The 23,507-nt window shown below is 38.3% G+C and overlaps 1 protein-coding gene across 8 annotated transcripts in view; it reads left to right on the top strand.

Annotated features, from left to right (window-relative positions):
- Positions 1–614: 614 nt before the first annotated feature.
- ZC3H14 (zinc finger CCCH-type containing 14) overlaps positions 615–23,507 on the top strand; it is a 41,325-nt gene continuing 18,432 nt past the window's right edge. For 4 of the 8 annotated variants that reach the window (XM_059059530.2, XM_059059523.2, XM_059059522.2 and 1 more), the window contains exons 1-9: positions 643–820; positions 1,302–1,344; positions 6,292–6,406; positions 8,877–8,917; positions 9,393–9,588; positions 9,939–10,368; positions 10,902–11,062; positions 11,453–11,553; positions 12,801–12,956. In XM_059059530.2, coding sequence (XP_058915513.1) covers positions 785–820; positions 1,302–1,344; positions 6,292–6,406; positions 8,877–8,917; positions 9,393–9,588; positions 9,939–10,368; positions 10,902–11,062; positions 11,453–11,553; positions 12,801–12,956 — 1,279 coding nt within the window. In that variant the 5' untranslated portion in view covers positions 643–784. Of the gene's footprint in view, positions 821–1,301; positions 1,345–6,291; positions 6,407–8,876; positions 8,918–9,392; positions 9,589–9,938; positions 10,369–10,901; positions 11,063–11,452; positions 11,554–12,800; positions 12,957–23,507 lie in introns of all 8 variants that reach the window. The other 4 variants (XM_059059531.2, XM_059059521.2, XM_059059528.2 and 1 more) reach the window with 3 other exon arrangements.

Below are 23,507 nucleotides of genomic sequence, written 5' to 3'. Positions count from 1 at the left end.
TTAAGACAGTAAATCAGTTGATTTGGGGGTCAGGCCCTGGGAGGCCCTGGCTTTATCAAATGAAACCCTTTAAAAGAAGGACTGGGCCTTCCCTGAGCTGAGACCCTCTCTTCCCGGGCTTGATTTAGTGAGCAGCCATGTTGGTGAAGCCCTTGGCAAGGAAGTGTAGGCAACATCTCTGACCTGAGGGTGGCTTCCAGACAACAGCCAGGAGAAAGCTGAGGCCCTCACTCATAAAGCTGCAAGGAGATTAATTTCGCTTATAACCTAAATGAGCTTCAAGGTGGCTTCTTCCTCAGTGAAGCCCCCAGACGAGAACACAGCTTTCCTGACACCTCAACTGCAGCCTTATGAGACCCTGAGCGGAGAATCCAGCTAAGCTGTGTTCAGATTCCAGACCCATGGAAACCACAAGATGGTAAATGTGTGCAGTCATTTGTTATGCAGCAATTAATAACTAATGAGACCACTTCAGGAATTAGCAGATATGGGGAGAGGGGAGTCCTCTCTTTACGCTTACTTTAATTCTAAGGTTTTACCGCGGCTCTCCTCGCGGCCAGCAGAGGTCGCCAGAGTGCCGGTTCCCCGGGCCCGAGTGCGCGCAGGCGCAAGCTTAGGCGCAGGCGCGCTCGACTTGGCTCTAGCCGGTGGGGGCGGGTCACGCAGAGCGCGCGGCCGGGAGCGGCGGTGGCGGAGGTGGTGAGGCGGCGGGTTGGGAGCTGGACTCCGGCTCCCAGTGAGCGGAACCCCTCGCGGTGCTGAGCCCACCGCCGGCCCCGGAGCCATGGAGATCGGCACCGAGATCAGCCGCAAGATCCGGGTGAGGCCCGCGTCGGGTGGGGGCGGGAAGCCGGGCCTCGGCGGGCGGGCGGGCGCGCGGTTGTCAGGAGTAACGGGGGTTGTGGGGCCCGGCCTGGACGCCGCGGCCTGCTCGTCGCCGGCGCTCTTGAGTGGCCGCGGGGTCGGCGAGCAGCGCCTCCTCGGCCAGGCCGCCTCGGGCCTGGGCGCAGCCCCGGCCTCAGAGAGCGGGCTCGCGGCTGAAGAAGGAGCCGCCGGAAATCGGAGGGAGGCGTTGGGGTCCCGGCGAGAGCCGCGCGGGGAGCTGGAGGGGGCGCCGCAGGGGGCGCCGCGGAGTAGGGGTTTTGGGGTGGGGCTGGGGGGCCCGAGGCGTCTCCCCACCCCCACTCTGCGCACGGCGGGCAGGAGGTGTGCGCGTTCGCGAAGTTGCCTCTGCGCTGCAGTCGGTCTGTTTACCCAGGGCCGCCTTTCTCACGCGCACGATGGTCTTTTTCTTCCCTCAGAGTGCCATTAAGGGGAAATTGCAAGAACTAGGAGCTTACGTTGGTAAGTCTTCCGTTGTTAGCCTAATAGACTTTAGAGTTTGCAGCGAATTTAATTTTAGGAATGCGTTTTTCCTATCATGCCATTGACTTTGGAGAGATGCCCTTTTACCTTCGAATCTGATACTCCCTGGTTACTTCTTTTCCGTACTATCTTTCCATTGAAAGCTTTCTATGCAACCTTGATTTTTTTTCCAGATCCCCTTCTAATAGGGTGTTTTGAAATTGTTTAGTTTCCTCTGTTGAGAGTCTGTCATATTTTCTTTAATATATGTCTGATTTTTATTGTTTTTCCTATTATCTTTCCTTTCCTCTTGATCGTCATTTTTCAGAATTATTATTTTGCATATAAATGTTGCTGTCTGGCATTTGCCTCTCTCGTGGTTGTGAGTTTTATTTTCAGATCTCTTTATTTTTTCTGCCCCTTTTTTTCTTACCTCCCGACGGTAATGTCTTTTTAAAAATTCTTTTATAGATTATAATTTTGAGTGTTTACTCTGGGCCAGGCACTGTGCTTAATTATTGTCGTATATGCATGCATTAGGTCACGATAATCCCCAGGAGAACACTGGAAGGTAAGTGGTAATATCCCCAGTTGTACAAGCAGGGAAACAGGCTTTGGGTGCTTGGCTTGAGCAAGGTTTTATGGATTGAGACCTGCATCTGTTTGGCTCCAAAGCAGGTGCCTTCTATAAAAATAATAGCTACAGGTGCCTCCTATAAAAATAATAGCTACCACTTATGATAGTTGTTCTCCAGGTGTGGGAGGGTCTCTGAAGTCAAAACTATTTTCATATTAATACTGACAGGGTATTTGCCATTTTCACCGTGCTGACATTTGGGCTGTGCAAAAGTGGTGAGTAAAATTGCTGGTACCTTAGCCCGAATCAGTATCTCACACCAGACTTTACAAGAAATTATCGTATTCTTCACCACCCTTCCACATGCAATTACAAAGAAAAAAAAAAAGAGAGGTCAGTTTCATTTATGAACGTAAGTGATGAAGTAAAATATTTTTTTAAACCCTGGCCCTGACTACATCTGTTTAATATGTGGTGTTAGGAAATAGGAAGTACTCAGGTAGTACTTCTGCCATACAGAAGCGTGATGGGTTGTCTTAAGGCAAAGAATTTTTGTGATTGAGTTGAGAACTGACCTAGCCACCTTTTTCATGGAATTTTTTTTTCTTTTGTTTTTTTTGGAACTATTTTTTAAAGTTTGGTTGATTTACAATACTGTGTTAGTTTTAAGTGTACAACAAAGTGATTCAGTTTTATATATATATGTATTTTTTTCAGATTATTTTCCGTTACAAACTATTACAAAATATTGAATACTGTTTCATTTGCTATACAGTAAGTTCTTGTTGCATATCTATTTAATTATGGTAATTTGAATCTGTTAATCACATACTCCTAATTTATGCATCCTCCTCCCCCCTTTTACCCTTTGGAACATCATTTTTAACTTCTAAGAAAGACTAACGGGCTAGTTACATAATTTGGGTTTTTGGCAGACATTTTCCTGAAAGTGAGCAAAGGTAAAGAACTAGTAGAGTTTGTTGCCAATGACAAAGTTGAGCTTTCAAATGAAAATCAGAATTTTGGAAAATTTGTCTTCCTCCATAAATTTGACAGCGTGGTGATATTAGTAAATGGTTCTTCTATATTGTATAATGAAATGTATCCGTATGCCAGTGGTTTGTATAGCTCAGTGAACCAGTATTTTTTCAAATGACCAATGCATGAATGTTTTTAAATTGTACAGGGATAAGAAAGATCCATTAAAAGTGCAGGATGGATCAATGGATTTTCGTGTAACAGAGTACAAAAAGGTCATTGATACAGTTTTTAGTTTCAATATTGCTGCTTACCTTCAAGAAACTACCACTCGTTGAGTTTTGGTGTAGTTTCACAGAAGAATATCCACATTATCTGAAGAGGGTATTAAAATACCCCTTTTTCAGTTGCATACCTGTGTGAGCCCAGGTTTTCTTCACATTCTTTTTTTAGAACAACATAAAATGGGTTTATTGTTTATGGGATAGGTGTATTATTTTAAATGAATTAAGAAATCTAAAAATTTTGAGTTGCAGTTTCTAGTATCGTAAATATCAGTAGATATACGCACATGAATAAAAGCTGTTTGGTATCATCAGTAATTTTCAGTAGTGTAAAGGGGGCCTGAGACTAGATGATAGTTTGCCCCGTACTAATTATTTGTTGTCAGGATTGTTGTAAGACATTAACAGGTAAGAAAATAGAGGCTCACAGGGTAAAGATGAAGCTGAACCAGGATTGTTTATTCTTCTATTCATTCAACACTTAATTTAATCTTTGTGCCAACAACTTGTTTTGGGTCAAAAAGAAATCCACAGAAAACCTACTGTGAGAACTTTCTTAATTCTAGCACATGAAAACATAAACATATTAATTGGGTCTAAATTCAATCTGATGATTCCCATCATTTATCAGAAACCTCAAACCAAGAATTTGGAGCCTATTAATATTAAAAACCTGGTTACAAGCTTGACGTAGTCCAATGTGAAGCGTAATTGTAGTAAAGATACCATGTATTTTATAGTTTTCAAAATATTTTCATAGAGTTCTATTTGTACCTGAACACAGTGCTGGAGTGGGGATGGCAGGTAATTTACTTTTTTTGCAAATAAAGAAATGGAGTCTTGGAAGGGCTAAATACAGCTGGTCAGCAGCAGATTTAAGACCCAAGAACTCAGGTCTTCTGGGTCCTTTATGTTTCTACTATGGTTGCTTCTTAATAGAAACTTGGTGAGCTAACAGAAGGATAGGAGTCACTCCTGTATTCTCCTCTTGAACTCATCTGTCCCAGCTGTTAACATATTAGCACAGCTTCTCAACTTGTTTGCCTCTGCTTCTTGACTGGAAGTTTCTTGAGGGCAGAAACTTCATATTGGTTGTGTCTCAGTGGCTTAGCAGAGCACCAGATTTTTTCATAAATGTTGATTAAGTGGGTAAACAGGGATCACCATTAAACTGTTTGAAATATGCATTATTTGTTTACAGTTAGCTATCTAATTATTTGAATGTGTATGCATCATTGCCCTTCTGAAAAGGGTGACTTTCTAATCCCTTTCTTTGTGCTGGAGTACTGGAAACCTTTTTATGGAAACAGTCCTTTAGTAAATATTTGAATATCTATTTTCAAGGCATTGAGTGGGATATAAAGATGAGCAACTGTTTAAGAGTTGATACGGTTTCATTTGTGTGTTTGTTTAAAGTGGAGTACTTTTAGTGAGATGGCAGTTATAATTCAGAGCAGTCTTAAATTCACATTTTAGGAAGTATGAACTTGCAGGAACCGTCAACATTTTACTGTTTTTCGGTACATAGATTTCAGATGAACTTGAGAATGCTATTAGAATTCTGTAGGAATGTATCATGAACACTTTATTTTTTGGCCGTGCCACAAGGCTTGCGGGATCTTAGTTCCCAACCAGGGATTGAAGCACTGAGTCCTAACCACTGGACTGCCAAGGAAGTCCCAGGAACACGTTAAGTTTTCATTAGATTCTTATTTCTCATTTTGTGTCTACTGAGAGAACAATGTTACGAATTTCTAACAGCTTTGTTGAAATATAATTGTTATAAACTCCACCTATTTACAGTTTGCTATGTCTTGATGTGTGTACACCATAATCAAGCTAATGAACATATCCATCACTTCCAAAAGTTTCCTTTTGGGTTTTCCTGGGGCTCTTTTGTATCATTCCCTACTGTCTGTCCTTGTCCCCACCCTGTACCAGAACAACTGCTGATCTCATTTACATAAAATTTTATAAAATGCAAACTAATATATAGTGTCAGAAAACACAGCCTATTTGTTTTCATTATTGACATTATGAGGGAGAAAAAGAGTCAAGGCTGCCAAAGCACCCCAACTTTGTTTTCCTTTCCTGGGTTACCAATGACAGCCCATGGTAGGGACACTGTGTAAATAAGCTGCCAGAAAGCAGTGGAACCTTTTGATACTTTACAAAGAAAATAACAAATGACTGGCTACTTGTTCTTTTTTCTCCTAACATTGAATTGCATGCTTCTAGCAAGTATTCTGATTTCTCTGTTTCCATTTGTAGATAGGGCTTTAGTGTATTTGTGCTTTTCTTGAACTGGATTTTTGATATTTCTTCTTGAAACAAATGTCTTATAGTAGTTCTGAAATGAACCTTTCTGCCCACATAGAAATGTTGTGAATATTTAAGGCATTAAAGAATCTAAAGGAATGTTTTTGGTAGGGATCAAAGTTCCTGATAAATAGCTTTTGCTTTCTTATCTTTTTATTGTGGTGGTTTTGGGGTTTTTTTGTTTGTTTTTGGTCCTAGACCTCACCTTGATAATTCACTGTTAGGAGGGTATAAGAATGAAACGATGAGTTGAATAGAAATCATTTACTTAATCTTAAGATTAAATTTTTTTAATGATGTATAATTTTGGGGTGGTTTTAGTTTATTTGATGTTGCTGCAAGTTTGTTACCCTAATTAAAATCTGCCTTTACCAAGGATAAAGGCGTTCCTTGAGAAACAAGTGTCATTTTGTAACAAACATGCACAAAACTGAACAAAACTCAGTATTATTCTTGAGAAATGTCCAGTATGCTTTCTGGAAGCTTTTCTGAATTTAATGAGCATTATTTAAAAAGATTAAAGGAAATGAATGCACTCTCAAGTTTGATACCGTAATTCAAAATATCTAGTTGTGTAAATATTTTTTAGTTATTCCTAGTTTCTGTTCTTCTAGTAATTGAAATACTTATGGAATAAAGAGAAAGAAAGCTATACTTTTTGTCCAGCGTAATTCCACTAGAGCTGACATTCTTAGAGCTACATCTGTATTTTCAAGCACATCAGCTTCAAGTAGAAGAAAGTATTAAGGAAAGCATAAAAAGTTTTTATATACTTTTCCTTTTAAATAGATGAAGAACTTCCTGATTACATTATGGTGATGGTGGCCAACAAGAAAAGTCAGGACCAAATGACAGAGGACCTGTCCCTGTTTCTAGGGAACAACACAATTCGATTCACCGTATGGTATGTTTCTGAATATTTACCCCTCAGACCAAAGTTTGGCTCAAGTCAAGAATAGGTGTTCTGTCTGAAAAGAGGTTCTTGACAGGAGAGTTAGATTCAGTGTTGTGAGGCAGGTTGTGAGCGTTGAGAGCACAGCCTCTGGAGCCAGACTGCCAAGGTTGAATCCTGGATCTGCCTCTTTCCTTGGTTTCTCCATCTGCAAAATGGGTATCATAAATCGTCTTTATAGGGTTGTTGTGAAAATTAAATAAGCTAATACATGTAATGTGCTCGCAGATGTGTCTGGCCCATAACAAGTCTTTAGTATGTGTTGACTGTAGTTAATATGTTTCTTTTGTAAACTTCAGCATGTTATCATTCCTTTCCCTCCACCAAAACCAATTATAGATGTTTTTTGGACTGGGTTGACTTGCTGAATTGCTTTCTTCAGTCAGCTAACTTAGGAGGCAGGGTTTTTTGACAAAATTTCAGATCATTTTTTTAGTTTGGAGCTTTTTGAAGTTTGGAATTTTGAAATAGGCAACTTTGTGTTCAAATATAAATCAGTATTTTAATTTTCAATGTCCTTTTTCAAACCACATATTCCTTTGGTTGAGAATACTGACTAAAAGCATGAGATTTAATTTATGAAGGCAGGCCAGGTGATGGTACCAGGTTTGAGGTAGAGTGAGAGCTGGGGGTGGGTAATGATGTGGCTGAGAATAGAGCAGGAAGGATCATATAAAGGTCATCACTGGGAACCACCAGTTGCAGCATGAGTTGATAGATGGAGCAAAAGTTGCATGAGCAGAGTGTCCTGCTTAATTTGAATGGCAAGAGACTGGGAGACCAGATAGGCAATAAGGAGGGATATGAAACTGGTTAACTTGCCTTTAAACCAAAGTTTGTCCTAAAGGCATTTTGGCCCCAGTGGGCAACTGTATCCTTTATAACTCTGGTGAAGCTTTCTTGAAATTCCACACAGAATTCTCTGGGTTTATATTACACATTTTTTTTTTTTTTTTTTTTTTTTTTTTGCGGTATGCGGGCCTCTCACTGTTGTGGCCTCTCCTGTTGCGGAGCACAGGCTCCGGACGCGCAGGCCCAGTGGCCATGGCTCACGGGCTTAGTTGCTCCGCGGCATGTGGGATCTTCCCGGACCAGGGCACGAACCCGTGTCTCCTGCATCGGCAGGCGGATTCTCAACCACTGCGCCACCAGAGAAGCCCTATATTACACATTTTTGAAGAACATTGAGTGCAGTGGTTGTTCCTTAAATGTTTTGGTATATACACTCCTACAGTGTGGGTGACCTAACCCACTTATTATGGTTTGTCCCCAGAGTTTACCAAAAGAAGAGAGATCATGGTGCTTTTGACTGGGGAAAGTACCATTATCAAGAGTACTGCCTTTTTTTTTTTTTTAATCCTTCAGCCGTCCAGGTATTTGTTTTGTTTTATGTACATTTTTTATGACTAGTCTTGGTTCAACATTTGGATCACTTCAAATCCCAGTAATGTAATATGGGACATTGACCTAGTAGATCCTTTCTCAGATAACTTGAGGGAGTGCTTTAGACAAATTTCTTACATAAGCAGACTGCCAACTGAATTTGAATTTAAAATCACATTAATTCAACTCTTTCATCTTGCCATAAATTTAATTCTTTACCATGTACTGGTAAAAGTGATATTGTCTCTGTTTTGACACTTTGCTTTCTTAAGTGTTCATTTACACCCACCACAAACAGACTATTCTGATTCTTTGGAGCCCTGCAATAACTGTATCCTAGGGGATAGTGGCATGTGACTGGGTTCTGGGTGAAACATTATTTTATAATGAGGTATTTCTGGTGTTTTTAGGATGCCTGGCCTCCTGGAAGGACTGTAAGACAATTTTGCCTTGTACATAACTACTAAAATAGGTTATATTATAATTAAGGTTGTGGCTTGTTTACAGCATTAGTTTTTAAAATAGTAGTTATAGTGAAGTGATACAGTATATTTTGAGATTATTTTTAAAGTTTTTTTCACCTCTCAGGGTTAAGTTCTTCCAGAAACCATCTAAGTAGATAAAAAATAAATTTAAACTGTGCTTAAAACAATTTTAATAATACATTACGTTTATGGTAATTTATCTCCTTTTATCTACCTTGAATCTTTAGTTCTTTTGAAACAGTGATATTCTTTGTGGATCAGTGCTGTGTGGTCATAATAATCCTTGCCCTTATTTTTGCAGAGGCTAGATGTTGAAAATAGTGATGAAAAAATAACATTTTTGATTATTCTACAATATTCATGTACAGCCTTTTTTAAAAAAATGTAAAACTTAATTTTAATACTATTTATCCATTAAATTTCATTCAGTACCATCTGTCAGTGTTTATCTGAAGACTAGATCTAAAATGTCATCAAATTTAGAGTGACAGTTGAAATCCAATGTTTCTTGATTAACAGAAGCTTTAACTTCTTTGGTTTGTTTTTTCTTTTAGGCTTCATGGTGTATTAGATAAACTTCGTTCTGTAACAACTGGTAAGGTTCATAAAGATGATGTCTGGGTTTTTTTGGAATTTGTTATAGCATGTGCTCGTTTTTCTGAAGGCATTTATACTGCTTTGGGGAAAAAACCCATAAATTTGAAAATAGTAGTTCATTTGAAGTTTTTAAGGAAGGCCACAGTTTTATGAACTTAAAAGCAATAATCTTAATATAATTTGAAGATGATTTGAACAAGGGAAGGGAAAGTATGCAATTTATTCTAAGGAAATAATTATGGATGTGTGCAATGATTTAGCTTCAAGGATATTTCAGTGATTTATAATTGAAAATTAAAAGTTCAGTAATAGTAAATTAGATGTATTATTATATCACTGTGTATGTACTAATATTCAGCCATTAAAAATGTTGTGGAAGAACACATATTTATTGCTTTAAAATTGGTGGTGAAGAAGGGGAAGGTTCAAAATAATAAAAACAGCTTCAAGGGACCATGTGTTTTTCTTTCTAGACCCCTCTAGTCTAAAATCTTCCGATACCAACATCTTTGATAGTAATGTACCTTCAAACAAGAGCAGTTTCAGTCGAGGAGATGAGAGAAGGCATGAAGCTGCAGTGCCACCTCTTGCAGTTTCTAGCACTAGACCTGAAAAAAGAGAATCTAGGGTTTCTACAAGTTCACAGGAGCAGAAAGCCACTAATGTCAGGTAAGAGTCTTGTGTAGGCCTGTGGGCAGGTGGTTGTGTGTATGTGACATTTATATTAGTTAATGTCGTTAAATTGCTGTTTTCAGAAATTTTTGGAAATGAGGTGGTCATGAGCAGTTTTTTGGAATAAAATAATGAAGGATAAGACAAAAGTATGATTACCTTTTATGTAAAATGTAAATCAAAGTTCAAAAAAAAGAATGCAATTTCAAAGTAGTTTTTAATGGACTACAGAAAGGGATTGTCTGTACTTTTTCATTAAGATGTATCTAAATATCCTTTGAAGAGTTGAAGATACTGCTCTAAATAGGTAACACACCCTCTTTGGTTTTGTTTTCCTTTTTTAACAGACAGACTTACGATGATGGAGCTGCAACCCGACTAATGTCAACAGTGAAACCTTTGCGGGAGCCAGCACCCTCTGAAGATGTGATTGATATTAAGCCAGAACCAGATGATCTCATTGATGAAGACCTCAATTTTGTGCAGGAGAATCCCTTATCTCAGAAAAAACCTACAGTGACACTTACGTATGGTTCTTCTCGCCCTTCTATTGAAATTTATCGACCACCTGCTAGTCGAAATGCAGACAATGGTGCTCATTTAAACAGGTTGCAGTTTCAACAACAGCAAAACAGTATTCATGCTGCCAAGCAACTTGATATTCAGACTAGCCGGGTATATGAAACAGGACGTTTGTGTGAACCAGAAGTGCTTAACAGCTTAGAAGAGACTTACAGTCCCTTCTTCAGAAATAGCTCAGAAAAGATGAGCATTGAGGTTTGTATATACTTTTAAATTCTGACTCATTAGGCTGCAGATTGTCAGTTCTTAATACTAAATTGTACATGGAATAACTAAACACATACTGAAAGTTTGTTTTAAACTGATTTCTGTGCTGCTCAACATAATACATCAGATTTTCTTCTCCACAACTGGCTACAGATATTTTACATCTTGTTTACTTTCCTGTATGCTAACATTTGAGATAGATTTAACCTTACCTTATCATTTTGCGAGGATTTTAGGTCAATATTAGATCCTTCACAGCAAGTGCTAGTAAACAATTGAGTAACTCCATTTTATTGGTTTCCTCAACAGTGCTATATGCTGCTGTTTATAACTGAATGTAAAGCACTGGTTTTTGTTTTAGCTAAAGGTTGGCTATTGGAGATATTACTTATATCTTTATAAGAAACCAAGGAAATAGCCCATGAATTCTTAATGTGCTTGGCTTTTTCTTGAAAAGAAAGTATTCTGTAGTAGAATTTTATTTTCTGAGACTAGGTAAGTGGAAATTTATCTGATTGCAGGAAGAAAACTTTCGGAAGAGAAAGTTGCCTGTGGTAAGTTCAGTTGTTAAAGTAAAAAAATTCAGTAATGATGGAGAAGAAGAGGAGGAAGATGATGATTGTGGGTCCCGTACAGGAAGCATCTCCAGCAGTGTGTCAGTGCCAGCGAAACCTGAACGGAGGTACCTGAACATGTCTGTACATTAATTTTTCATCGCCTGGTGGAGTCTTCTGGGTTCCTTGAAGAGGGTATTATGAAAATATAAATTTAATACCATGTAAGACTTTTCCATTGGTTTTTGAGAAACACTTACATTAATGAAAGAGAAGTTGCCTAAAATTGGAGAAGATTGCAAAGAATATTAAAAACTGTAATATGGGTGGGAGGAAGGTTGATCCAAATTCATTATTTTAAAAAGTTATAAGGTTCTCATCCAGTTGGCATTTCCTAAAAACTACAGCTAGTTTGGTCCAAACCTAAGAGAAGGCTGTAGTAAAGGTATAATGGATGGCTAGCATGTTAAGAACTCAAATCTAAAATTTAATCAGAATACTTTTCTTAACTTTTTTAGACCTTCACTTCCACCTTCCAAACAAGCTAACAAGAATCTGATTTTGAAGGCTATATCTGAAGCTCAAGAATCCGTAACAAAAACAACTAACTACTCTGCAGGTAATTTAAATGTATTATTTGGACATTAAGTAAGAGATTTCTATAAGTCTTGAGTAAGCTATAGATAATTGCTCCTTAAGTTGTGATAAAATAAAGATGCCTGCCAGATGTCAGGACCAAGGTGAGGTTCAGAGAATGATTGAAAGGAGATTTGACCAGTTTGAGAAGCTTTCCCGACTGTCAGTGGAACTTAGTTCTTTGAGCAACTGTAATGCCTTTTACTCCCTCTTTCTAATGTAAGTGAAATATATAAATATATAAATGTATATATATATAAATCTTAAAGGGAGTTTTGATAAATATGAGATAAATTTGATAGACTTTCATATTTATAGCATTCAGTCAACATTAGATATGAATTTATGTTATTTAAAAGGGAGCAAAATTGGAAAATATTAAGAGGCTGAAATTAGAAAAATTTGTCTAGTATATGAACAGGTTGGTTTCTTTCCTCTCGGTAGAACCCATTACTCTGTGCCCCATGTGCTATAGCCAATACGTAAAATTTTTTGTTAATAAGCTGTGATGATTACCCACTCTAAATTTTTAAATTTTATTTTTGCTATGGATTTGATGACTGTTCTTTTCGCATTGTTCTGCTTTTCTGTTGTCCTTTGCATCTCTTTATGTGACCCCCTTCTAAAGTGAAAACTGAAATAAACTGTAAGCTAGCAACTTTTGAGCCTGATAGTCATCTGTCTCCTTGCTTCTCCTCATCCCTAATTTAACCCTGAACATAAACAGCTTTTGGCTTATAGGGTTAAGTATTATCAGGCAAAGGCCAACACTTGACATAACAATTCATCTGTTTACATTCTCTTTTTTTGGTCTGTCAGCAATATTGAGTGTTTACAATGATGAGAAATTTAGACATCACTGTGACCTTAATTTCCTGCTTTTGTAATTGGAGAGTTTTCCAAGTTTTTTGAGAGATAGCATTGAATTACAATTTGAAATTGTTGTTGAATCATTAGGCAGAACCCAGACTACATTTGGTTAAAAATGAATACATGTGTGCTGCAGTGTATTTATGGCATGTAGTTTAAAATGTATAAATGCTGTTTATATAAGTATGGGTAACTAAGTTATAGAATATTATAAGGAAAAATGAGGTGTCTATGAACTGTTTCTAACTTCTCATATATTCTAAACCCAAGGAGGCATTTATATTTAATATGATGTTCACTGTTGAGTTTTGAAATATTACTTCATTTGGATTTCCATCTTTTTTGCTTTTTATATAAAAGTCTCCCAGAAACAGACACTTCCAGTTGCCCCCAGAACTCGAACTTCTCAAGAAGAATTGCTAGCAGAAATGGTCCAGGGGCAAAGCAGGGCCCCCAGAATAAGTTCCCCCATTAAAGAAGAGGAAACAAAAGGAGATAATATAGACAAAAGTCAAGGTAATAATTTAAATGATATTTCATTGCCTATTACACTTTTTTCATGAGGCATTAAATATTTTCCAGTGGGTATATATGAAATGTTGGTTATACTATGAGAAAAGGGCTTAATAGGCCCCCAAATAGAATAAGGGACCATGAGGAAAGTCTATACCTACACTTTTTAGAATTAAAAAAATCTTATCATTAGGGAAATTTTTAGTGTTCTCAGAAGTGGAGAAAATAGTGCAGTGAATTCCCATGAACCCAGTCACCTAACATTAATAATTGCCAGTCTTTAGAAAGCTTCTACTTAAAGATACATAGATACCTACATTCTTCCTTTTCTTCTTTTTGTTAATCCTACCCCTCTTCTTTTGAACTTGAAATCTTTAAATATTCCCTCTCTGAGCATCCTGTCTCTGACCTGCCAGAACTGCCTTATTGTCCCAGTGATACTACTTTATCCCCTTGTGCCTGACATACTTCCAGCTGATCTTTCTGCTTCCTTTCTCTCAACCTCCCACCCCCAGCTCTTGCACAGACTCTCCTGTCTAAAGTGTGACTCTGATCATGTGACTCCTGTGTGAGAGCATTTATAGCTTCTGTCCCTACTATGCATTATCTAGGACTGATGTCATCAGCTTGGCCTTTAGGCAGTTTCTGGTCCCTTGGGCCTGCCCAGCCCTTCTCCACTGCTCTCCAACCCGTTTCTTCTGTTCCCATGAGGAAAGAGTCTAGTTCTTTTCCTCTTCTACTGAGATCTGATTTAAAAAACCCACCGAAACTGCTTGTCATGACTTAATCCATTTACAATGCTGGAATACATTTTTTCATTCCTTCTCAGCTGTGTCCTTTAAATTGTTCCAGGTTCATCTCAGATTTATTTGTTTTGTGAAGCCATAACGATTCCATCCTATATTTGTCTCTTCTCTCTTTTTTTAAAGAAGTCTTTGACTCTGGTGTGCAGTTTGCTGTGTCAGCATTGTTTGCAGTTCCAATAAATCATGGACCTGAAAATGGGAAAACCCTTAAAGTAGCCAGTAGGTACTAATTGGGCCAATTTGTGAAGAGTAGTTGGAAACTGGGATTTGAGCTTTAGTAAGGATTTGCAGTGAATTGAAGTCTGTCCAACAGTTTTGAATCTGTGATTTCATGATGGCATTTTTAAGTAAACCCTTAATTGGTCCTTTTGGAGGATAATAGATACTAATTCATTGTCTTGGAAACCAGAGAAATAAAGTAATTGCGTGTTTATGCTGTCTTTCCTTTAAGGATGGTACCACTGGGTATCAAAATAGTATAGGAGTTAGTACTTGTTTTTGTAAGTAAAGTTTTATTGGAAGTAAGCTATGCCCATTTATTTATGTATTGTCTATGGCTGCTTTTATACTACAACCACAGAGTTGAATAGTTGCAACAGACCATAAAGCCCACAGAATTTAAAATAGAAAATGTTTGCTACCCCTTGTGATATAGTAGATGAAAGAAGCATCTTTTAAAATTATTCTAGGGCTTCCCTGGTGGTGCAGTGGTTGAGAATCCGCCTGCTGATGCAGGGGACACGGGTTCGTGCCCCGGTCCGGGAAGGTCCCACATGCCGCGGAGCGGCTGGACCCGTGAGCCATGGCCGCTGAACCTGTGCGTCCAGAGCCTGTGCTCTGCAACGGGAGAGGCCACGACAGTGAGAGGCCAGCATACCACAAAAAAAAAATAAATAAAATTATTCTAGCTGATAAGTGAAAACAAAATGATAGAATTCTAGTGGTTTTTCCCAACTAACTGTGAATTGATGAATCTAGGCACTGATAATTAATGGCTACTAAAACGTTTTTTTTTTCCCCCTACACGGGCCTTTCACTGTTGCGGAGCACAGACTCTGGACACAGAGGCTCAGCGGCCATGGCTCACGGGCCCAGCCGCTCTGCGGCATGTGGGATCTTCCCGGACCGGGGCACGAACCCGCATCCCCTGCATCGGCAGGCGGACTCTCAACCACTGCGCCACCAGGGAAGCCCTAAAATGGTTTTTAAAGTGAAAATCAGCTATTTTGTGCCTCCCAATGAAAGAATAGAACACTGCTTTAGTCTTGCCAGAGGATTTGAACCTGAGTGATCAAGCTTCTGATGCAGCAGTCAGCTTGCAGGAAGTACAGGGGCCAGAGGAATATATTAATTGCTGCACCATGAGTGTGCAACAGGCAAAGTACCCTCTCTGGGGCACTGTATTAGGTCAGCCTGAGAATTCTAGATTAAAAGAGTTAAAAGACAAAATAAAAGGGGCAAGATTAATCTATAGAGTCTCGGTATGTACACTTGTGTGATAAAACCGCAAACTGTAGATATTACTATAGAAGGCGTATGGTGGTTGCTTTTGAGTAGGACTGATTATATTGGAGTACATGAAGGGAGGCTTGTGGGGTAGCTTACATAGTCTATTTTCTTGATCTGAATGGTGATTATAAGGGTGTTTCGCCTTATAAGAACTCATTAAATTCTTACTTTTGTGTGGCTTTCTATATCATCGTTTTGTTTTAAAGTGAAAGCTTAAAAAACTGAAAAGGTATCAAGTATCTACTGATGAGGACTGTTACTATTATTGGTACCATTGGTGTGCAATCGTGAAGTGACACACTTCGAAGTTGTTAATTAGTGTGCTTGCTCACTGTTTTGTAGCTTTGTCTGTGACAGGTTTTGTTTTGTTTTTAAAAATAAATTTATTTATTTATTTAGGCTGAGTTGGGTCTTGGTTGCTGCGCATGGGCTTTCTCTAGTTGTGGCGAGTGGGCTTCTCACTGAGGTGGCTTCTCTTGGTGCAGAGCACAGGCTCTAGGCACGCAGGCTTCAGTAGTTGTGGCGCTCAGGCTCAGTAGTTGTGGCTTTTGGGCTCGAGCTCAGGCTTTAGCAGTTGTGGCACACAGGCTTGGTTTTTCCGCGGCATGTGGGATCTTCCCTGACCAGGGCTCGAACCCATGTCCCCTGCATTGGCAGACGGATTCTTAACCACTGTGCCACCAGGGAAGCCCTGTGACAGGTTTTTAAAAATCTCTGCACATGTAATGGCATGAGTTGTTTTTCGCGGGCCTCTGTTGTGGCCTCTCCCATTGCAGAGCACAGTCCCTGGACGCGCAGGCTCAGCGGCCATGGTTCACGGGCCTAGCCGCACTGCGGCATGTGGGATCTTCCCCAGACCAGGGCATGAACCTGTATTCCCTGCATCGGCAGGCGGACTCTCAACCACTGTGCCACCAGGGAAGCTCGGCATGAGTTGTTGATAGTGTTCTCTCATCTTTCTGACCTCTGTATTTTTACTGGGCTAGCCACCTCACAACATTTTGCTTTTTCTCTTTTTTTCTTGGGTTAATCTGTCACTAGAAGTGTATTTTGTCAGTCTTTTCAAAGATTGATCACGACAACAGTTCTGGCTTTATTCTCTTTTGGTGTGTTTTCTATTTCATTGATTTCTGCTTTTATTTTTAATATACCCATTTATATTTTTTCTTACTAATCTTAGCCTGTCCTTTTTATTTTGCAAATGTAAACATTTAAGCTATGAATTTCTCTTGACATGTCATTTTTGCTGCATGTCACAAATTTTGATATATACATTTTCATTATTTTAATTATCTTTAATTCCCATTATGATCTTCTTCGATCTATAAGTTATTTAAAAGTGTTTTAAATTCATAGTATATGGAAGTTTTGGGTTTTATCTGTTAATCTTTTAAATTATATACTATGGACTTAAGTTCATTGAGGTCCGATAATGTGATCTGTATAATACATACTCTTATGAAAATAGTTAAGACTTAAGGCAGTCAGTTTTGTACATCATTCGTGTGCATTTTGGAAGAAAGTGGACTCTACTTGTTGAATTGAGAATTTTGCATTTAGTAGACAAAGCTCTACAGTTAATATTGTTCAGATCTTGACCTTGCTGAGTTTTCGGTCCACTTATCAGTGCTTGAGAGGGTTTTGAAATTGCCTGTCAGGATCACAAATTTGTCTTCATTTCTCTGTACTTCTGGTAGATTTTGTTTCATTTACTTTATGGCTATTAAACTAGGTGCTGCATATATACTTATAATTATCCTGATGAATTGAATCAGGAAGATACATCTTCTTGATGAATTGAACCTTTTATCTATATCTATAATCCTTTAGGTACTAAATGATGCTTTTATCTTCAGGTCAGTTTTGTCTGATATTAATATAGCTATTTAGTTAGTATTTGCTTCATGTATCTGCTTCATGCATTTTTCAGTCTTCTCTGACCTTGTTAGGCGTACGTACCTCTTAACTATCATAAAGCTAGATTACTGTTTTAAAATTCAGTCTGAGCTTGCTTTTTATATGAGTTTAAACCATTCACATATATGAGAATTATTGATGGAGTTGGACTAGTTTCTGTCACCTTTTTTTGGTTTGTATGTGCCTGCTTTCATTTTTTGACCTTTTTAGTCTTTTTTAAAGATTCATTAATCACTGTTGTAATTGTTGTTGATTACCCAGCTCTCCTTTATTTTGTACTGTTTTAAACTGTATTTCTCTTCTTTTATTGGTTACCACTGAAATTTTACCATACAGATATAATATTACAGAAGTTAGTATTCTGACCCCATCCTCCCCATACAGTAAATGGATTTTAGAATACCTTAGCTCCAGTTTTACCCCCTCAGACTTTATATTATGTTTCCAGTGTTTTCATTTTGGTCCTTTTTTTAATGGATAAATTGGGCACCATTATTATTTTACCCAGGCAGTGTGTGTTCACATTTACCTACATATTTATTGTGTTTTTTTTTTTTTTCCTCATATCTCTTGAACGTTATTTGGGGGTTGTCATTTTCCAGTCTTTTAAAGTATTTTGAAATGTATTCTTTGGAAGTTTCTTTAGAACAGGTCTGTTGGTGGTAAATTTCCTCAAGAGCCTGTTCACCTACAAGAGTGTTCATTTCTCCTTGTTCTTGTGCAGTGGCTAGCTTTACTGCATATACAAATCTAGGTTAACAAGAGTTATTTGCTCTCAGCACCTTGTTTATATTATTCCATTGTCTTCTGGCTTCCATGGTTGTTGAGTGGACTTCTGTTATTCTAATTGTCTGTTCCTTTGTAGGTGATCTGTCTTTTTTCTGGCTGCTTTCAGGATCTTCTGTTTGTCTTTGATGTTGAGCAGTTTCACTACAATGTGTCTAGTCATGGATTTCCTTTTATTTTTCCTGTTTGGTATATTGAATAAAATTTTATATTTAAAGTAAAATATGGTACATTATGAAATATATGCTCATCATAAAAAATTTGGAAAAACAAAACAAATCATTGTAATACCTGCTGATAGATTAGAAAGTAATCAAATAGTATAGAACAATTTAAAATAACAAGTAACATTCTTTGCTTCATTATTTTCCACACTGGTTCTCCTGGAGGCCACCACTTTTAAATGCTTCTGTTTATGACTGACTTTCATTTTCTCTATGTCTGTAATATGCTTATACCACTGTTTCTTAATTCACCAACTATAGATGTTATGTTTTGATTTCTTGCTACAGTATATCAGTATCTAACTCTCAATTTTCCTTGCCTCCAAGCCCATGTGGTAAATTCACTATTTTTAGTTCTTCTACTGACTACTTTTATAATTTTAAGTAATACACCTATTTCTTATCTGATTAACTTTATCATATATTTTGACTCCTGAAAGATAACGATATTTATGTCCTTTAATTCTGATACATCTTTTCTCATCTCCCCACTTTCTAAATTCTGTCACCTGTACTTTTACATTGCTGAAGATCTAATATACATTTTGTTCTGTTTTTCTAGTTGCAGTTACCATGCTTTGTAGGTTGACTGTAAAAGTAGAGAACCACTAAGCAGTGTTTAAATCATTAAGACTCAAAATACTTTTCAGGGCCAAGTTTACATCATCTTCTGGAGTTCTTCATTTAGGGGTTCCCTAGAGTTGTTTACATTTTTCTCCTTATGTACAGTGTTTTGTTTTTCTTTGATTCTTCTTTTTTTCCTCCTTCTTGCATTGCCTACCTGTATTATAGTCTGAAGGTCTATCATCTTATACTATTAAATCTTTGGTTCCCCTTTTTTCTCAGGTACCTTCCTCCTAGAGCCTCTGTCCTCTTCTGCTCATCTCACTGGTTGCTCTCTAGGTCTGGTTCAAGGCTGTCATCCCAGGATTTACTCTTCCTCCGAGTTTGCTTTGCATTTCCTGGATCCCACTTTGTCTTCTCAGTATAGTCTTCTGTTTTGTCACGACATCATGAAGAAACTTAAGAAAAACTATGGGAGGTAAATTTTTTGAGCCCTTAGAAATCGAAAGTATTTGATTGATACTTAGACTAGGTACAGAATTCTGATCCTCAAAAAACTTTGAAGGCGTGACTTCATTATCTTGAGGCTTCTAATCTTTATGTTGAGAAGTTGGTAGCCCATCTGATTCTTATTCCATTATTAATACTAGGGCTTTTCCTCTGGGGATATTTAGGATTTTCTCTGTGGTGTTTTGTTTTTCTGTCTTTGTTTTTTTTTTTTAATGGAAGTATAGTTGATTTACAGTGTTTCAGGTATACAGCAAAGTGATTGATTTATACACACACACTCACACTCTTCAGATTCTTTTCCATTATAGGTTATTACTCTTATGTGTTCTTGATGTCTGAAAACTACTGTGATAAGTCTAGGTACTAGTTAGTTAGTTATGGACTGGATACTCTGTGCACCCTTTTAATTTGAAAACCCATGCTTTCAGTCTGGGAAATTCTCTTACATTATTTCTATTTAAAAATTGTTCTTTTCATTGTTCTCTTTTGGAAATTCTGTTAGTTGGATGATAAATTTCCTGCCTTGATTTTTCTCCCTTTTCTCTCAATTTTAACTTGATCTTGTTCTACTCTGTAATATTTTCTTGACTTTCTTTTCAGTCCCCCTATATTTTCTTTTTTTAAGACAGGCATATTTAAAAATTTCCACAAACTCTCTCGTTCTGTTTTTCATAGTATCATGTGAATACAGGATCATTTCAAATTTGTCTGAAGAACATAATAAGTTTTTGTTTTGTTTTGTTTTGTTTTTAAAGAGAATTCTCTTTTGTCCCCTAATGGATAGTTTTCTTTCAGTGTTTGGTGTTTTTGCACTTTCATTTGCAGGCTCTTTTTAAGAAGTCTGGACACGTGGTTACTAGTGTAAGAAAAGGCAGTATGGAGACTTACCTAGTGTGTGTGGTGGCATGGGCTGTAAGCTTTACCGTGGGCAGGTTTTGTTTTAAATAAAGCAGATAAGGAACTGCTTTATTGGTCTTGAAATTGCAGAGGAATTTCCCTGGGGGGCACTTAAACATTCCCACTAGCTGCCTAGATTCTCCCCATATCATTTGCTGAGTTTCTTTAGATTTTTTTAAATTTAAAAAATTTAATCTTTTAAATGTTTGTGCCTATACCATTTGGAAAAGCTTTTTTTCTGTTTCACATCCTTTGAAATCTTTGCTCATTGCTCCAACCTCTCACCATTGGGTGCCCCTTTGTTCATTTCGTCTAGATTAAATACCTCTGTCTCAGCACTGTCAACTCCCATATTATCTCCAGCCTGGACCTTGTACCTGAATTCCTGATTCCTATCCAACTGCTTACTCCACATTTCGTCTTGGATGTATAATACATCCTTTTAAACTTGTCTAAAACCGAACTGGTAACATCTTCCCTTCCAATTTTTTTTCTGCAGTCCTCCTCATTTTAGTTAATGGCAGCTCAACCTTTCCAGTTGCTCAGGCCAGAAACCTGTGCTATTTTTTTTTGCAAACTTACTGCCATTTTTCCTTTCCTCTCTCTCTCTCTCCTTTCCTTCTTCATTCCCTCCTTTTTCCTCCCTCCCCTCTTTTCCTCCTTCCCTCCTTCCACCTTTAGCAAATCCTGTCATCTTCTACCTTCAGAATATATTAAAATTCACTCACCCCTTATACCTCTGCCTCCATTATCCTAGTCTAAGCCATCATCCATGACTTGCCCTGATTATTGCAGTAGTGTCTTACTGGTCTGTCTGCTTTCAAACTTCCCCTTCTGCTGTCTGTTCCACACAGCAGCAGAGTGATCTTTTCAAGCTGTAAATTAGATCACAGCACTCCCCTGCTCAGAACCCTCTGTTGACCTTCTGTTACACTTCAGGTAAAAAAAAAAAAAAGCCTTCCTTGATCTAATTACCTATCCCCCCTCTTTGTTCTCCTTGCTCTTCCCCAGACACACTTGATACGTTTCTCTTTCAGAGCATTCAGAGAAGAGCATGTGTGAAGTGCTTTTGCCCTCTCCTGGGAATGCTTTCTTCCAGATGTCCACATAGCTTGCTCATCTCTGTGAGGCCTTCCCTAGCCCCCCAAGCCCCACACTCCCTACCATTCCTTTCTTCTTTTCCTTCTGTTTTTTTGGCTGCGGTATGTGGCATGTGAGATTTTAGTTCCCGACCAGGGATAGAACCTGTGCCCCCTGCTGTGGAAGTGTGGAGCCCTAACCACTGGAGTGCCAGGGAAGTCCCCCAGCCCCCTTTTCTAAAACTTAATTTTTCTCCATAGCACTTACTGCCATCTAATACATATTTTATATTTTCATAGTTTGGATACTTTTATCCAGACTTCTCCTTCCCCTCACCACCAGGGGTGTGTGTGGGTGTGTGTGTGTGTGTGGTATGGTGTGTGTGTGTGTGTGTGTGTGTGTGTGTGTGTGTGTATGTGTGTGGTGTGGTGTGATGTGGTGTGTGGGGGTGTGGGGGTGGGGGTGTGTGTGTGTTTCATTGCTGTTATCGAGCACCCAGAACAGTGCCTGGCATGTGGTAGGAGCTTAGTAAATATTTGTTGCCTTAATGAATGTGTCACTTCTGCTTGCATCTTACTTGTGGTTCTCTCAGCGTCTCATTTGTGGCTTTTTTGCTCGGTCAGTATTTGTGTGTGTATTTTCTATTTTCCAGAGGTGGTTGAAATCTCATCTGCTATGATCCCCTTCCTAACCCCCATCTCTAAATCAGGGATCTCCAGATTTCTGACCATACAGTTTTTTGTATTCTAAAATTATTTTTCAGTGTGTATGCTAAATGTATTTAGTTTACATATTCATACTCAAATGCTCTTATTGATATGTACGTTAGAACATGTAAAAATAGAATTCTAAGGAATATAGAGATAAACATATTTCTAATATAATAGAATTTCTGATACTTCCTTTCTCCACCTCAGTGGAGGAAGTGGATTATCCTCTTAGAGACCCAGTTTGGAATCCACTGCTGTATGTTAAGGATTTGTGCCATTTAAGTTCTTTACTTCATTTTTATGGACTCTTCAGAAGGAGAGGCTGTAAATGCATATACTTAATATATCATGTTGGCCTGGAATCACTGTGAAGGACACTTAGTAAATAGGAGTTTTTATATTCAGAGAAAACAAGGGAAATTCCCCCTTCGTTCAGCCCACTGCCTTCCTCAGAGGTAAGCACTGCATTTACAGACTGGACTACGTCTGTAGTCTTGGCATTTTTTTTATATGTATGTACATGTCCATCCTTTCTGTATAGAGTAGAATTATCTGTATATTTATATGCACATATGTATGTCTATATAAAGGAATTGCACCACATGATTTTCTTTGTACCATGTTTTGTTCCATTTAATGTATCATAGAAGTATAATAACCTAGTGATTATGAACATGGGCTCAGGGAGACAGACCGCTCGTGTGTTAAACCCGGCTCTGCCGCTCACTAGCTGACCTTCACCTTTCTGTGCTCTGGTTGTCCAAGAATATGTGAACTTCCTCTGTTGATGGATATTGACGGTGGAATCTATGGAAGGATCTTTGCTTATTTTGCATTCTAAAGTTGGGCTGGGCCCAACTTTGAAAGGCCCAGGCTTTGAAGCCTCAAATGGCTTCTTTTTAGTCACTTTGTTTCTTTGTGACCCATCCCCTGTTAGAGCACTTTTCTACTTCGCTCACTCAAGTTGTGTTTGCTGCCCAGCTGATTTGCAGGTGGTTCTTGGCTGGGGATTTGCCACTCTTCCTAATGTTTACTATACATGACCTCTGTTAGCTAGTGCTCTTAAAAAATTCCATGTGACTCTAAAGCCTTGTAAATTTTGAAAATTATTTTCTGTATAAAGATTTTGAAGAGTTAGGTTAATTCACAGATGTAATGGAGAAACGAATAAAGATTCTTGTATAAATTTCAGCACTTCTTCTCTGTTCTCTAACTGTGAATGACATCTATTTAACTGGGAAGTCAAAGGCTACACAGTTCTTTATACAAATTCTTTTAGAGAGGCTGTGGAGAGTTGTGTTTACCATCTTGCATCCTTACATTTTGCACAGCTTATTTGTTGGCTTGGTGAGTAAACCAAAGTAAAAACAACCTTTCTCAAACTAAAGCCGTGGAGAGACATCTGTGATCTTGGATTGGAAGACTTTAATATTGTTAAGATGGTGATACTCCCCAAATAGATCTTGAATTCAACTCGATTTTGTTGAAATCTTTGCTGGCTTTTTGTAGAAGTTGGCAAGCTGATTCTAAAATTCACATAGAAATGAAAAG

Source organism: Kogia breviceps, chromosome 3 (genome assembly GCF_026419965.1).
Source record: "Kogia breviceps isolate mKogBre1 chromosome 3, mKogBre1 haplotype 1, whole genome shotgun sequence".
NCBI classification, from domain to species: Eukaryota; Metazoa; Chordata; class Mammalia; order Artiodactyla; family Physeteridae; genus Kogia; species Kogia breviceps.
This window is presented reverse-complemented; position numbering and strand designations above follow the sequence as displayed.